We start from the raw sequence: 15297 nt of genomic DNA on the forward strand, positions 1-15297 counted from the left end.
CTACTTAGCCCGTGGTGGGACGTAATGGCGGAAATGTGGTGTTCCCGGCACAGTCTTGACTCAGTGGATCTCGAAATATTGAATCCGCTAACGATCACCGAAAGGTAATGTCCCGTGCGTCTAGCTCCCAACTACCATTCCACTTTCAAGGGCTGTTAATTTCCGTCGTCCGGCCATCATCACGGCGGAAACCTTTTCACATGAATCACCTGAGTGCAAACGGCAACTCCGCCGATGCTCTGCCTTTTCCTACCTTGTGTACGCGATACTATTACCGTCTCTCTGTGTACCGGGTGACCAAAAAGTAAGTATAAATTTGAAAACTTAATACACCACGAAATAATGCAGATAGAGAGGTAAAAATTGACACACATGTTTGTAATGACATCGGATTTTATTAGAACAAAAAAGAAACAAAATTCACAAAATTTCCAACAGATGGCGCTGGACAGAAAAACGTCAGTGACTGCGCACAACAATCGTGTATAAAAGGAGCTGTAATGAGAGAGAGAATCAAATGCGGCAACAGTCGCAGCATTTTAACGTTAATTGAAAAAGCGCTTTTAGTGAAGCTGTATTATCAAAACGGGGAATGTGCTAGTTCAGCGTTACGATCCTATCGCCATAGGAAGGGGATTCGAAAGGGTAAGCGTCCGTTGACAAATGCAGCTGTGGCGAGAATGATTTCGAAGTTCGAAGCCACGGGTTGTTTAGACGATAGACCCCGTAGTGGCCGACCGAGCACAAGGTGTAATGCTGCTGAGACAGTTCAGGAAGAAATGAAGACTGTAGCGGGTTCGTCTGTGCACTGGAACGTCAACGCTCGTGCAGTCGCACGTCGCACCGGCATTCCATACAGTACTGTTTGGTTGGCACTTAGGCGTACCCACTGATGCTATCCGTACAAAATAAATCGTCATGATGAACTTTTACCTGACGAATTAGTGAAGCAGAGGGCATTTGCGGTGTCGGCGTTTCAAAAGATGGCGGAAGATGACGATCGGTTGAGTAACGTATTGTGGATCGACGAAGCTCATTTCGCGCTCCGACGGTCTGTCAACGCCCACAACTGCAGAATTTGGGCTACCGAAAATCCTAGAACTGTCGTGAAAACTCCACTGCATGCCGAGAAAGTCACAGTATGGGTTGTATTTACCACATCTACCGTAATCGGGCCTTTTTTCTTCGAGGAAATGTGTGATTCTGGTTTTGTGACTGCTACCGTGACGGGTGAGAGGTACGCTGATAGTTACAGGATCGCATCATCCCCAGCCAGGCTGATAAACACCTGCTGGAACGTACGATGTTTATGAGGGTGGTGCTCCACTCCATATTGCTAGACATGTGAAACACCTCTTGCTTGCGTCGTTTGGAGATGATCGTGTGATCAGCTGCCACTTTCGTCATACTTGGCTTTCCAGGTCCCCAGACCTCAGTCCGTGCGATTATTGGCTTTGCGTTTACCTGAAGTCGCAATTGTATCGTGATCGACCGACATCTCTAGGGATGATGAAAGACAATATCCGACGCCAATGCCTCACCATAACTCCGGACATGCTTTACAGTGCTGTTCACAGCCTTATTCCTCGACTACAGCTATTGTTGAGGAATGATGGTGGTCATATTGAGCATTTCCTGTAAAGAACATCATCTTTGCTTTGTCTTACTTTGTTATGCTAATTATTGCTATTCTGATCAGATGAAGCACCATCTGCCGGACACTTTTTGAACGTTTGTATTTCTTTGGTTCTAATAAAACCCCATATCATTCCAAGCATGTGTGTCAATTTGTACCTCTCTATCTACATTATTCCGTGATTTATTCAGTTTTCAAATTTATACTGACTTTTTGATCACCCGGTATATATCACTATCCCATGATATTTGCCACCTCAGTGTACGTAAAATGTGCTTCAATGAAGCAGAATTACGACGTCTGTAATCTATAAACACACTATTATTTTCAATATAATCAATTCAGGATCTGGTAAGGATAATTTTTTCAATGAAAAATTCGGCAGCGTGGCTTCAGGAGACGCATCAGAGCGGGGAACGCAGCATGTGTAACATATGCTACATGGACACAAACCTTAACTAGTGGCTAAATTCAATGTTGGTGCTGTACGGGTAAAAGCGCCGGCGGTGTCGCGTGCTACAGACCCGCCAGATTAGCAGAGAGCGCTAATGCGATGCTTCCTGGACTCGGGTAAGCGCGTAGGCCCCGGTTCCAATCCACTCGGCGGATTAACGAAGACGGTCGGGTGCCAGCCAGCCTGGATGTAGTTTTTAGGTGGTTTTCCACCCCCCCCCCCCCCCTAGGTGAATACCAGGCGGGTCCCGACATTCCGCCTCAGTTTAAAATGGCCCTGAGCACTATGGGACTTAACTGCTGTCGTCATCAGTCCCCTAGAACTTAGAACTATTTAAACCTAACTAACCTAAGGACATCACACACATCCATGACCGAGGCAGGATTCGAACCTGCGACCGTAGCGGTCGCTAGCTTCCAGACTGTAGCGCCTAGAACCGTTCGGCCACCCCGGCCGGCTCCGCCTCAGTTACACGGCTCGTAGACATTTGAACACTTTCGTACTATTACATGGATTACACTAGTGCAGACAGTTGGGGTACAGTAACTCCGTCCTGGGGGGTTCGGGGTGGCGGCAGGAAGAGCATCCGGCCATCCCTTACACTAACATTGCCATATCCGCTCGGTGGATTAACGACGACGGTCGGGTGCCGTCCGCAAGGATGTAGTTTTTATGTGGTTTTCCACATCCCCCTAGGTGAATACCGGCTTGGTCCCCACATTCCGCCTCACTTACACGGCTCGCAGACATTTGAACACTTTCGCACTATTCCATGGATTACACTAGTCGCAGGCTGTTGGGGTTCACTAATTCCGTCCCGGGGGGTACGGGGTGGTGGCAAGAAGAGCATCCCGCCACCCCTTACACTAACATTGCAAAATCCGACTAACCATGCCGACCCTGCCACACTGAAGGAGCGAAAGAGAGGAAGGAAGGTGTCGCGTGCTACACACCTGTGTCACCGGCAGCCGAAGCAGTTGCGCACGGAGCGCACGCACGAGCGGATCTTGTGGACGACCTCCTCCTGCATGAGGTTAAAGCACATGGCGATGAGCGCCATGCCGAGCATCAGGTACATGCTGCAGAAGATGAAGCTCAGCTCGATGCCCTCGCTGTAGATCTTGTCGCCGGGCACGATGTCGCCGAAGCCGATGGTGCTCAGGCTGATGAAGCAGAAGTACGAGCCGTCCAGGAAGTCCCACGACTCCCACTCCGAGAAGAGGAAGGCGCCCCCGCACACGTACCTGCAACACGGCGGCGCCGCTTCAGCCACGACCACCTGTCTGACGAAATCATTAGTAAAATTGTGTGTTTGTGCGTGTGTGTGTGTGTGTGTGGGACTAGGCTCTGAACGACAGTCAGCCCCTGAAGCTGAAATGTATGTAGCTATAATATCTAAAAAAAATCTAAATCGTTTCAAAAAAATAAAAGATACTCGAAAGTCTTATCTAAAAAGAAGCTGAACTGTCCCAATATCTTCCACGTTGACACTCAAAGTCACACAACCAGGCAACTTTTAAGGGGGGCAGGACGACAAACGGGCCGTCTTGGAGCAGGAGAGGCACCACAGGACATTTTAATTACCACTGTCTATACTTTTACAAATAAATTCATAAAACTTTGTCAGCATGACCAGGAAGCATTCAGAATTCACACTCATAGCAGTGGAAGTTCGAAAACACAACGAAGTAATTTTCTTTACACGTGAAATTTCATCATTTTTTTCACTTACTAATGGCAGCATTTGTTGTTATAGGTACAATTTTCTTCATACGTAAAAGAGATGGGTCGATTAATTTTTCGCAGCATACAAACCATACATATAGGTGTATGAAACTCTACAGTTTTCCAAATCTATTAAAAACTGTGGTAAAAAGTTAGATAATTAACTACAAAATTTGTGTTTTCTCTAAACATGAAGTTTAAAACACAACAGATCATTCCTTTTTTCATGAATTAAATAAATTCTAGAGTTTCATACACATGTAAGTATGGTATGTATGATGTGCAAAATTCATGGAAGAATCTCTCTAACTTATGGAGAAAAGTGTACCTACAGCAACAAATGCAACCATTAGTAAGTGAAAAAATGATAAAATTTCACACATAAAAAAATTGTTTTGTTATGTTTTCGAACTTCCACTGCAATGAGTGTGAATCCTGAATACTTCCTGGTTATGCTGACAAAGTTTTATGAATTTATTTCTAAGAGTAGACACTGGAAATTAAAATGTCCTGCCATGCCTCTCCTGCTCCAAGTCGGCCCGTTTGACGTCGTACACCCCCCTTAAGGCGTTGCAAATTCGGTGAAACGTTATGTTCTTCATCATTTTGTTCTTCTCCTTCTTCTTCTTCTTCTTCTTTGCCCTTTCCTGTTTCTCTACGGGGCAGCAATAAATACACGGGTTTTAGCAATGACAAGGCAGTTGCTTGCCAGGATGTCCTTTCTGACTGCACCACTCCACATGGAATCTGTGTACCCCAACTGCCTGCGTCTAACCTGAATCGCGTGTGCAAGTGTCAGAAGCATCTCAAAATTTTTCGTAACGTATATCTTTGGACCTTTTGAGAAAAGAGAAGCACTTGCATGAATATCAAAGGCTAAGATGGAAACCCAGTTCTAAGCAAAGAAGGGATAGCAGAAAGGTGGAAGGAGTATATAGAGAGTCTATACAAGGGCGATGTACTTGAGGACAATATTATGGAAATGGAAGAGGACGTGGATGAAGATGAAATGGGAGATACGATACTGCGTGAAAAGTTTGACACAGCACTGAAAGACATGAGTAGAAACAAGGCCCCAGGAGTAGACAACATTCCATTGGAACTACTGACGGCCTTGGGACAGCCAGTCCTAACAAAACTCTATCATCTGGTGAGCAAGATGTATAAGACAGGCGAAATATCCTCAGACTTCCAGAAGAATACAATAAATACAATCCCAAAGAATGCAGGTGTTGACAGATGTGAAAATTACCGAACTATTAGTTTAATAAGTCACAGCTGAAAAATACTAACGCGAATTCTTTACAGACGAATGGAAAAACTGGTAGAAGCCGACCTCGGGGAAGATCAGTTTGGATTCCGCATAAATGTGAGGCAATACTGACCCTACGACTAATCTTAGAAAATCGATTAAGGGAAAGCAAACCTACGTTTCCAGCATTTGTAGACTTACAGAAAGCTTTTCACAATGTTCACTGGAATACTCTCTTTCAAATTCTGAAGGTGGCAGGGGTAAAATACAGGGAGCGGAAGGCTATTTACAATTCGTACAGAAACCAGATGGCAGTCATAAGAGTCGAGGGGCATGAAAGGGAAGCAGTGGTTGGGAAGGGAGTGAGACAGGGTTGTAGCCTGTCCCCGATGTTATTCAGTATGTATATTGAGCGAGCAGTAAAGGAAACAAAAGAAAAGTTAGGAGTAGGTAGTAAAATCCATGGAGAAGAAATAAAAACTTTGAGGTTCGCCGATAACATTGCAATTCTGTCAGAGACAGCAAAGGCCTTGGAAGAGCAGCTGAACGGAATGGACAGTGTCTTGAAAGGAGGATATAAGATGAACATCAACAAAAGCAAAACGAGGATAATGGAATGTAATCGACTTAAGTCGGGTGATGCTGCGGGAATTAGATTAGGAAATGAGACGCTTATAGTCATAAATGAGTTTTGCTGTTTGGGGAGCAAAATAACTGATGATAGTCGAAGTAGAGAGGATATAAAAAGTAGACTGGCAATGGTAAGGAAAGAGTTTCTGAAGAAGAGAAATTTGTTAACATCGAGTATTGATTTGGGCGTCAGGAAGTCGTCTTTGAAAGCATTTGTGTGGAGTGTAGCCATGTATGGTAGTGAAACATGGACGATAAATAGTTTGGACAAGAAGAGAATGGAAGCTTTCGAAATGCCGTGCTACAGAAGAACGCTGAAGATTAGATGAGTAGATGACATTACCAATGAGTAAGTATTGAATAGAATTCGAGAGAAGAGGAGTTTGTGGCGCAACTTGACTAGAAGATGGGATCGGTTGGTAGGGCATATTCTGAGACATCAAGGGATCACCAATTTTGTAATGGAGGGAAGCGTGGAGGGTAAAAATAGTAGAGGGAGGCCAAGAGATGAATACACTAAACAGATTCAGAAGGATGTAGGTTGCAGTAGGTACTGGGAGATGAAGAAGCTTGCACAGGATAGAGTAGCATGGAGCTGCTGCATCAAACCAGTCTCTGGACTGAAGAGCACAACAACAACAATGTATATCTGAGGCGAGACATGATTAAAAACATTATATTCACCTAATAGGTTGTAGGAAACCGACTAGAAGCCACGTCCAGATTTGTGGGCTCACCAGTCCTCGTTTACAGAGAGGTGTATTCAATCAGGTGGATGCTCGGTTCCCCGAATCCCAGAAGCGGCACGGTAATGTGCTTGCTTTTCCGGATGCATGTCAAACGTTCTATTACGAAGGTGTGCTTAAAAGTAATGGCTCTACCTTTTTATGTCAAAACTCTTAAATCTTTATAAATCAAACAAATGTTTTTAACGTTCTACGTCTTTATTCTGCACGTTTTCATTTTTTTTCCCAAAATATTCAACCAGGGAACCATCACATTTCTCCCAACGAGAGACCAGTGTTTTGATACCGTCCATGTAGAATGTTTCACTTCGTTCATGAATAAATTACCTCAGCTCCGCTTGCATCGCTTCATCATATCAAAGTGAAGTCCTCGCAGATATTAATTTATTTACGAAATATCTGAGCTCTCTCAAACGCGTTGAGTTTAGAACCACCGTTTGCTTCATTATGGGCACGAACAACTCAGCGTCGCCCATTACTCATGTCGATACAATCATCACCTTACTCAGTTTTGTTTCTTCTATGCATTTCAATTGGAGGAACGTTTTCTGCATTTACAATCTCGATTACAGCACGCTGTTTCTCACGCACCGGCCTATTTACGTTACGCACCGCCATGTTACACGCTCCAATTCGCTGCTCTCTAGTGACAGAAGGTTGCAACTTGCGTCAGGAGAAGCGTGAAATTTGACGAGAACATCCATGGCATTTAATACCTCAGCCGATATTGAGAACACAGTAAAAAAAGTTCGGAGGCTTTAGTTTACAGCATGCTCTCGTAAAACACAGATAATACAAGAAGGCAGTTGAAACAACGACACAAGGATATGTGGCTGCTTGATCACTAATTAAAAAAAGAATGAGCCAGCCATTCTGAAAATTAACACATTAAAAAGTCGTAAGTAATTTAGGGGGCAAGTCGGATGTTTCACAGAATCTTAAAATCCGTGTCACATTGATCATCTAAAATAGAGGGCACATTAGCGGGTAAACTAATCTCCCTAGATAAATTAATCTTTGTTTTCTTGTCTGAAAGACAGACAGGTTCACTCAAAAGGTGCCGCACTGTAATATGTACACCACAGTCGCCACATGTTTCACGTTCCTCTCGCTGGAGAAATAAACCATGTGTCTTAGAGCTGTGTCCTATGAGAAAACGAATGGGAAGAGCTCATCCAGAATATGATTTTTACTCTGCAGCGGAGAGTGCTCTGATATGAAACTTCTTGGCAGATTAAAACTGTGTGCCGAACCGAGACTCGAACTCACGACCTTTGCCTTTCGCGGGCAAGTGTTCTATCAACTGAGCTACCCAAGCACGACTCACGCCATCTCCTCGCAGCTTTACTTTCGCCAGTACCTCATCTCCTACCTTACAAACTTTACAGAAGAGATCTTGTCTACTGCGTGTCTGGAAGGAGGTACGTTAAAATGGCATTGTTGGCTACTAGCTGCATCATGCTCTCTGACACTCCCATCCATTGTTCTTCACATCTGCACATGATTCTTTATCTCCTCAGCGACGCCATAGCATCTAGGGGGATGGAAAACTAAACTATATGATTATCATAACACGTCTCCTCAGCTAGAAGCCTTGTAGAGTGCAAAAGTCACTTAAGATATCGGAACGAATGAGGAAATAGCAGTTTGAACACTCCCTATCTCCTCCGGTGCCCTCAGGATCGGTTATAAGGGCATCGTAAGAGACGGTGATTTCCAGAGATTCTCCACACTTGCTGGAAAGATCCTCTACTCTCTGATGACGTGGTCGTCAATCGTGTTTGCTGAAGAGTCAGTACTAACAACGTAGGGCGGCACCTCAAGCCGATTTCATTATTAACTGGCAACCCACATATGTTAGTACGACATTAGATCGTAACACACTAGCTACAGTAAGAGCGAAGTGCTGATCGCAGAAATATTGCAGCATTCGAAACACTTCATGTCCACTGTTATCGGTTTGAGATTGCTGCCACACTCAGCGACCCTAACATTGTAACATTGTAGTTGTCTAAATAGATTTTGTTGTGTTGCCTGCGTGACTGTATGGTTAATTGATTAACAACAGTAACTGTATACACATTTAAATGCATTATGCAAAATGAGATACGACTACAGAAGGTAACTAAAGGTTTTAATGTAATTTTTGTACAGGTCATAGCGTACTATTATTTATTTATTTATTTATCTATGGGCTAAGTTTGCAGAACTACCTTCGCTTTCTAAAGTTCTCTTCCTTCCTCTTTCGCCAGTACTTCTTTATCCGTTGGCTCACTCGTGTACGTTGTTCTTCCGAGAATGTTCATCCTCGTTTTCTCCTCGAAGAAATCCTTCACCTCCGTAACCTTTTTCCTAAGGAACTGCGTGTTCAAAATTTCTCCTGCCGTGATGCCGCATTTTTCTACATATTAGTCTACTTCTTTCACCCTTCCTGTTCTCCAGGAAGAGAAGAATCTTGTTGGCGAGACTCTCTGATTCCATTCCTTTAATATGTCCATAGAAAGACTTTCTTCATTGTGGTGGTGATATTTTCAAATCGATGATACAGTTCTTGATTTGATCTTAGGCGGTACGTAAATTCATTAGATATTTTTCTGAGCCCAAGAAATTACAATAGCGTTAATTTACTTTCATATTCCTTGCTACAAATATGTACCACATTTTAAGAGAGCCGTCTCTATAATGCGTATTCACAAATTCATGTTACGCCTGTTCGAAATTTTTACCATAGCAGGCGATCGGTATGATAGCACACACCCGTGAGTTGTCGATACTAAAAGACGAACAATGAAACATTCCTCCTCTCACATCCACTAACCTGGCAGTGGTCATGCTACTTTTCCCTCTACGCCTGAGATAAGCGACCTACTTTACTTAGCTCAGAGTCAACTACACCAATGCGGTTTTTTTTTTCTTTTACTGAACAGCAAGGCTACGTTGTTAAGAAGCTCTTAAGGTTAGATGACTTACGGAATTCGGGAGCTGACGTAGTTACTACATGCATATTACTCGCATTATAAAATAAGTCTGAGAACCGGGGGCCGTACGAATCCTTGACACAGAACGTGTTCTGCCCGCGTACCGCAGTTTGACAAGCACTACTCTAGTGGGTCCCATCTACAAGTGTCCACTCTGCTCCTTGGAAGAGAGGACGAAAATCACATTAAAAACAAATCGGTACGAGGAATCTGAGGCCTGTCGTTGCTGCTTTCAGCAGACTCACCCCACCATGATGGCCAGGCAGAGGGTGACGGGCACGGTGACGGACTGCGGGTCGTAGCTGGACGTGCTGCTGGTGGAGTCCTCGTCAGCGGAGTCGTCGAGGTCCTCGTCGGCCTCCGGGTCGGAGACGACGCCGTCTTCGGAGAAGGCGCCGCCGCCGTCGAGGTCACGCAGGCCGCCCATGCCCATCCCCAGGTCTGCCTCCGTTCCCAGGGGTCGCTGGCCCAACGAACGGCGCATCGGGGGCGCCCGGCGCTCCATCTGGAACTCCTGGAAGGACGCTGGAGCCGATGACGACCTCTGCGCATCAGAGAAACGCATCAGGCGTAACCCAGTTCTGAGCATATTACACTCGTGATCGTATAAGAACACAAGTCGATAAAATTACAAACTATTTTAATAAACGTTTTTGGAACAGTGATCAAAAATTTTTAAAATTTTTCTTTTTAAAATTCGGTCTTGATCACACCACGTATCTAACAAGACCATGGGTTACCGTTTTCGGTCATATCACATGACCATCATCAGACCCATGGCATCCTTCGAAGATGGTACTTGGAGCACTCTTCTCAGATGCTGTGACATCAAGCTGAGAAGAGTGCTCCAACTATCATCTTCTAAGGATGCCATGGGTCTGATGATGGTCATTTGATATGACCGAAACCGGTCACCTATGGTCTTGTAAGATACGTGGTGTGATCAAGACTGAATTTTAAAAAGAAAAATTTTACAAACTGTTTCCAGAATCAGGAAATCGCTGGCGTAATTACAGGAAATAATTAGTTTCCAAACAATAGCACGAAGAATGAAACTACAACTTGAGATATTAGCACCTTGCCATCCGTTATTTGTCCACTCATTTTTGGGTCTGAAAAGACATAAAGGCTTTATTCAAACTCCTATTATCTCTACAGCATCACCACGAGCACAACGAAAGGTAATGAGAAGAAAAGTCTTGTCATCATCGAACGTAGTGTATCGCTTATAAAAAATGTCGAGATGAGCTCCTTCTAGCAGTAATGTGATTAAACGTGGCAACCACACAAGACATTCTTAAATTTCATTACATAAGATGAAGTTTGCAATCCATAAAATATAAATAAAATTTCTTGAATGTCAGATTTTAAATTCCAAGGTGCTATATGAGATGTGATGATGATAATAAATTAGATGGAAAACATGTACAAATTTCAAACGATATGTGATATTATCAGTGGAACATTTAACTGCAAGATCATAAAACATAATAAAATGAAAAATATAGAAACTATGAGGATACCATAAATGTAGTGTGTAGTTGAGAGGTGCATAAATAAAAAGAAAGATAACAGAAAAATACATACAGCAGGCATAAAATACTTGAGGGGAAATAGATTGCGAAACAAGTGTCCAAAGTCGTTTGCCTTGATATGGGCATGAAAGTGAATATAGCTATAGTTTGAGAAACTTCCTAATAGAATGGAACATGAAGATGATCAGCACTTCAACCGAAAACGGTGAATATAAACTTCATGAAGATGGGCCAGGCGTATGCAGAAAGAATGTGACGAAAGTATACCCGGCGGCGATGAGTACGTGCCTTTTCAGATAGAATTGACGTATGTAATTCTTATCGTGCGGATGCCAGAAAAGTGCAGATGCGTCTTTTACCAAATGTCTTGAGAGCTTGTGAAGACCTTGTAATCATTTTTTAGTGCGATACATGATACGAAGCAAGTCACCCCTGTCGCCGTCTCTTAGAAGGATTAGTTGACAGCTGCATACTTTAGGGTGATCATAATTACTGCGTTTGTGCACAGTGTCGTGTACGTATGAGGACAGTCGGCTATATCAGATCTCGCATCTTTGTAGTGGCATAACTTCTCAGACTCGCCTCTTAGGAATCATGCAAATATAAGATGCAAAAGCGAAATGGATACAGGGAACATGTGAAGGAATAGAAAAACAAATGATCGAAAATAAATAGAAAATAAAGGAAAGTTTATGAAGATACATTAAAGGCCTCTACGAGAAGAAGGAACTGTCTGCCATAATGATAGAAAATGAAGATGGTGCCAATTTCAAACACATCGGGATCCATTATTGCACGTACAGTTTGATAGAGCTTTGAAAAACTTGAACTTCGACTGCAGACGTACCATCGATTTTGAGGCAGAATATCATCCACACAATCACCAAGATAGGGGAGGTAGTTATGAAGTTTTAAGTGTCACCTATAAAATATGAAGTTAATCAATTGTTTGTTTGTTTATTTGTGTGCATACCTGGTACACACTGAAAACTCCATGCGAGAGTATCATCACTAGAAGAGCCAAAACCAGAGGGTAAATATTGGCGGTAATTCGTTTTCGGCAGCAGGAAAATAGTATAACTATCTTTGGGAGTCTATACTGTCCTTATATAACTACAGTATTTCCCTGCTGCCGAAAGACAATTACTACACGATGTTATGAACTGGCTGTGGTTTTGGTTTTCCATTTTTTGATAGGGGAGTCTGTTAGATAGAAGTGGATCGGGATGCTGTCTCTGTGGCGTGGAGAGGGAGAGTGGGGAGGGAGAGCTGGGGAATCCACGAGAACTCTACATGCCATTCTTCATTGGAAACAGACTTGCTGCTACTATGAGTTATCAAATATTGACTCATTCCTTGTATTGTCTTCCACTTTTTCCATATGAGGAAACCATTTGGTGAGGACAATTTGCAGAATTGATGTAAAAACATCTGCGCCGCAACGTTATCTATGATAATGATAGAAGCCGAAGAAACGAAATAAAATTTATGCCGCCACTTGGATCTGAACTCAGATTTCCTTGCTTACTAACAGGTCTATAGATCACTTACACCTGGGGTATAGGCAGGATTTCCCCATTATATCCAACGCTGAGATGCTATTCCAATACCGTAGAGCCTTGAAAATAGTGACTATTTTAGAAGGGGAAAATAAACTGAAGATGTGGATGGAAGTTTGCGTTAGGGAGGGCATAGGACAAGAGTAGTTACTTAGACTGCTACTGCGGTATAATGGCTAGCACACTTGACTATTAAACAGGGAGATCTGGGTTCAAATCCCGCCTCTGGCACAAAATTTAATTCGTTTCTTCAGCATATATCATTATTGTAAATTTGTAGAAAGCAGACGAGTCGATTCTGGAGGTGGAACCTTCACCAATCAGACAAGTTTTGTAGCAGAGATAGCGACTGCAGAATATATTTGAGATTTCGGAGTGAATTAACAAGGGAGGAACACGTGTTGAGCTTCACAATATCAAAATTATATACTGTCGGAAAAGTGACACTTCTAAAGTCATAGTCGGCAATAAGAACATAAATAAGGGTAGGAGTAACTCGTTTGAGCCAGACCTCAAGAGGCGCTGACCGAGGATGGATCTGTAAGGGATGTCTGTTGCGCGTCACTGACGCAATAATCTTTTCGGTTGGTCATCTGATGTTAGCAAACTTTAAATACGAGTAGTCGCATAGGAAGTCACTTTCATTGCTGTTTCAAAATTATATTTTTGAATGTGACAACATCTACAGATATAGACGGGATTAGCTGCTATGGACAAAGATTATGATGCGCTATTGAGTCATCTCTCAGAATGATGTCGGTAAATAGGTCAATGCTTCCTATCTTACTGCAGACTTTCTTAGTGTTATCTTTGGCAATCGCCGATGGCTTTTTGATCCTGATTGCGGGCGTCATTTTTTGTCATCTTGGAGACGGTCGCGTGTTTCTTAAGAATCTTGGCGTTTCCTTTACTAAGTCCCATATGCCAGTGCAATTATCACTTGATCTCAGCGAGGAGTCACTAGATAGGCAATTTTAAGAGAGATTAGTATTCCGAGGAAGTGGCTGCTACAGTACAAGCTCCGTGAATTCTGGACGTTGAGTCTTTACGTTGGTATTGATGCTAATGTACTTAAAAACTACAGAATGACATACGGGCTTGACAAAATATTGTTTTTTCACTAGTTTCCTTTCTACTTATTTGAAGATGTACAAAGTTCTTCACTAACTGTTTTGAGTAATGCAAAGAGAAGGTATGCTACGCAGGTCAGAACGAATGCGGATCAGGTAAGTGCAGATAGGGAATAACACTCGTAATCAGTGCGGTACGGCGGTGAAAGAACTGAATCAGCGGGTATGTCTCTGGCTAACAGATGGCGCAAGCCCGTTAAACCATCGCTCACTGCCATGGACAGATTGTTCTTAACGACTCTGCAAGATTTTATTTGTCGCATTCCTCTTAGCCTTCCTGAGTCGATGAACTAGTTATTAATGGTATCGACGATTGACATCACACCTTGAATTTTATGAGATGACAAATTAGACTTTCTGAGTAGGTCAACTCCGACGTAAAACACTGACAACTCTGGTATTTCGACACTTACGTCCCCTGAGAAAGGCAAGAATCCTTTCGGAAACGGGTGGTGCAGAGCAGACGGTAACGTGAAGACGAGGCAGCGGCTCACTTACCTGCCAGGGGGGCGGTGGCGGAGGCGGCGGGAGGCGGCGGCGGCGGGCGCAGCCGCGGCACAGGCAGAGGCGCGCGAACGTCCACTTGAAGCTGCGCGCCAGGATGTCGCCGATGTTGGACAGGTAGAGCAGGAACAGCGGCATGCCCACGATGGCGTACACGATCGTCGCCAGCTTCCCCCACTCAGTCTTGGGCGTCACGTTGCCGTAACCTGCCGGCACGCGCCGCCGTCATAACTCAAGCACTTCTACGCTCTACGGCTAAAAATCAAATGGTTCAAATTGCTCTGAGCACTATGGGACTTAACATCTTGGTCATCAGTCCCCTAGAACTTAGAACTACACTACTGTCCACTAAAATTGCTACACCAAGAAGAAATGCAGATGAAAAACGGGTATTCATTGGAGAAACATATTGAACTAGAAATGACATATGATTACATTTTCAAGCAATTTGGGTGCATAGATCCTGAAAAATCAGTATCCAGAACAATCACCTCTGGCCGCAATAACGGCCTTGATACGCCTGGGCATTGAGTCAAACAGAGCTTGGATGGCGTGTACAGGTACAAGCTGCCCATGCACCTTCAACACGATACCACATTTCATCACGAGTAGTAACTGGCGAATTGTGATGAGCCAGTTGCTCAGCCACCATTGACCAGACGTTTTCTATCGGCGAGAGATCTGGAGAATCTGCTGGCCAGGGCAGTAGTCGAACATTTCCTGCATCCAGAAAGGCCCGTACAGGACCTGCAACATGCGGTCGTGAATTATCCTGCTGAAATGAAGGGTTTCGCAGGGATCGAGTGAAGGGTAGAGCCACGGCTCGTAACACATCTGAAATGTAACGTCCACTGTTCAAAGTGTCGTCAATCCGAACAACACGTGACCGAGACGTGTAACCAATGGCACCCCATGCCATCACGCTGGGTGATGCGCCAGTATGGCGATGACGAATACAAGCTTCGAATGTGCGTTCACCACGATGTCGCCAAACACGGATGCGACCATCTTGATGCCGTAAACATAACCTGGATTGATCGGAAAAAATGACGTTTTGCCATTCGTGCACCCAGGTTCGTCGTTGAGTACATGATCACAGGCGCTCCTGTCTGTGATGCAGCGTCAAAGGTAACCACAGCCATGAACTC

General features: G+C 43.8%; 1 protein-coding gene across 1 annotated transcript in view; it reads right to left on the reverse strand.

Moving 5' to 3' along the window:
- The window catches only part of LOC126284935 (TWiK family of potassium channels protein 18-like), a 1181210-nt gene that overhangs the window by 95360 nt on the left and 1070553 nt on the right, over nt 1-15297 (reverse strand). Inside the window, exons 6-8 of the mRNA XM_049984198.1 lie at nt 14144-14355; nt 9667-9965; nt 3044-3334 (exon numbers count right to left, since the gene is read on the reverse strand). Coding sequence (XP_049840155.1) covers nt 3049-3334; nt 9667-9965; nt 14144-14355 — 797 coding nt within the window. The 3' untranslated portion in view covers nt 3044-3048. The remainder of the gene's footprint in view (nt 1-3043; nt 3335-9666; nt 9966-14143; nt 14356-15297) is intronic.

This window comes from Schistocerca gregaria, chromosome 8 (assembly GCF_023897955.1).
Source record: "Schistocerca gregaria isolate iqSchGreg1 chromosome 8, iqSchGreg1.2, whole genome shotgun sequence".
Classification (NCBI taxonomy): Eukaryota; Metazoa; Arthropoda; class Insecta; order Orthoptera; family Acrididae; genus Schistocerca; species Schistocerca gregaria.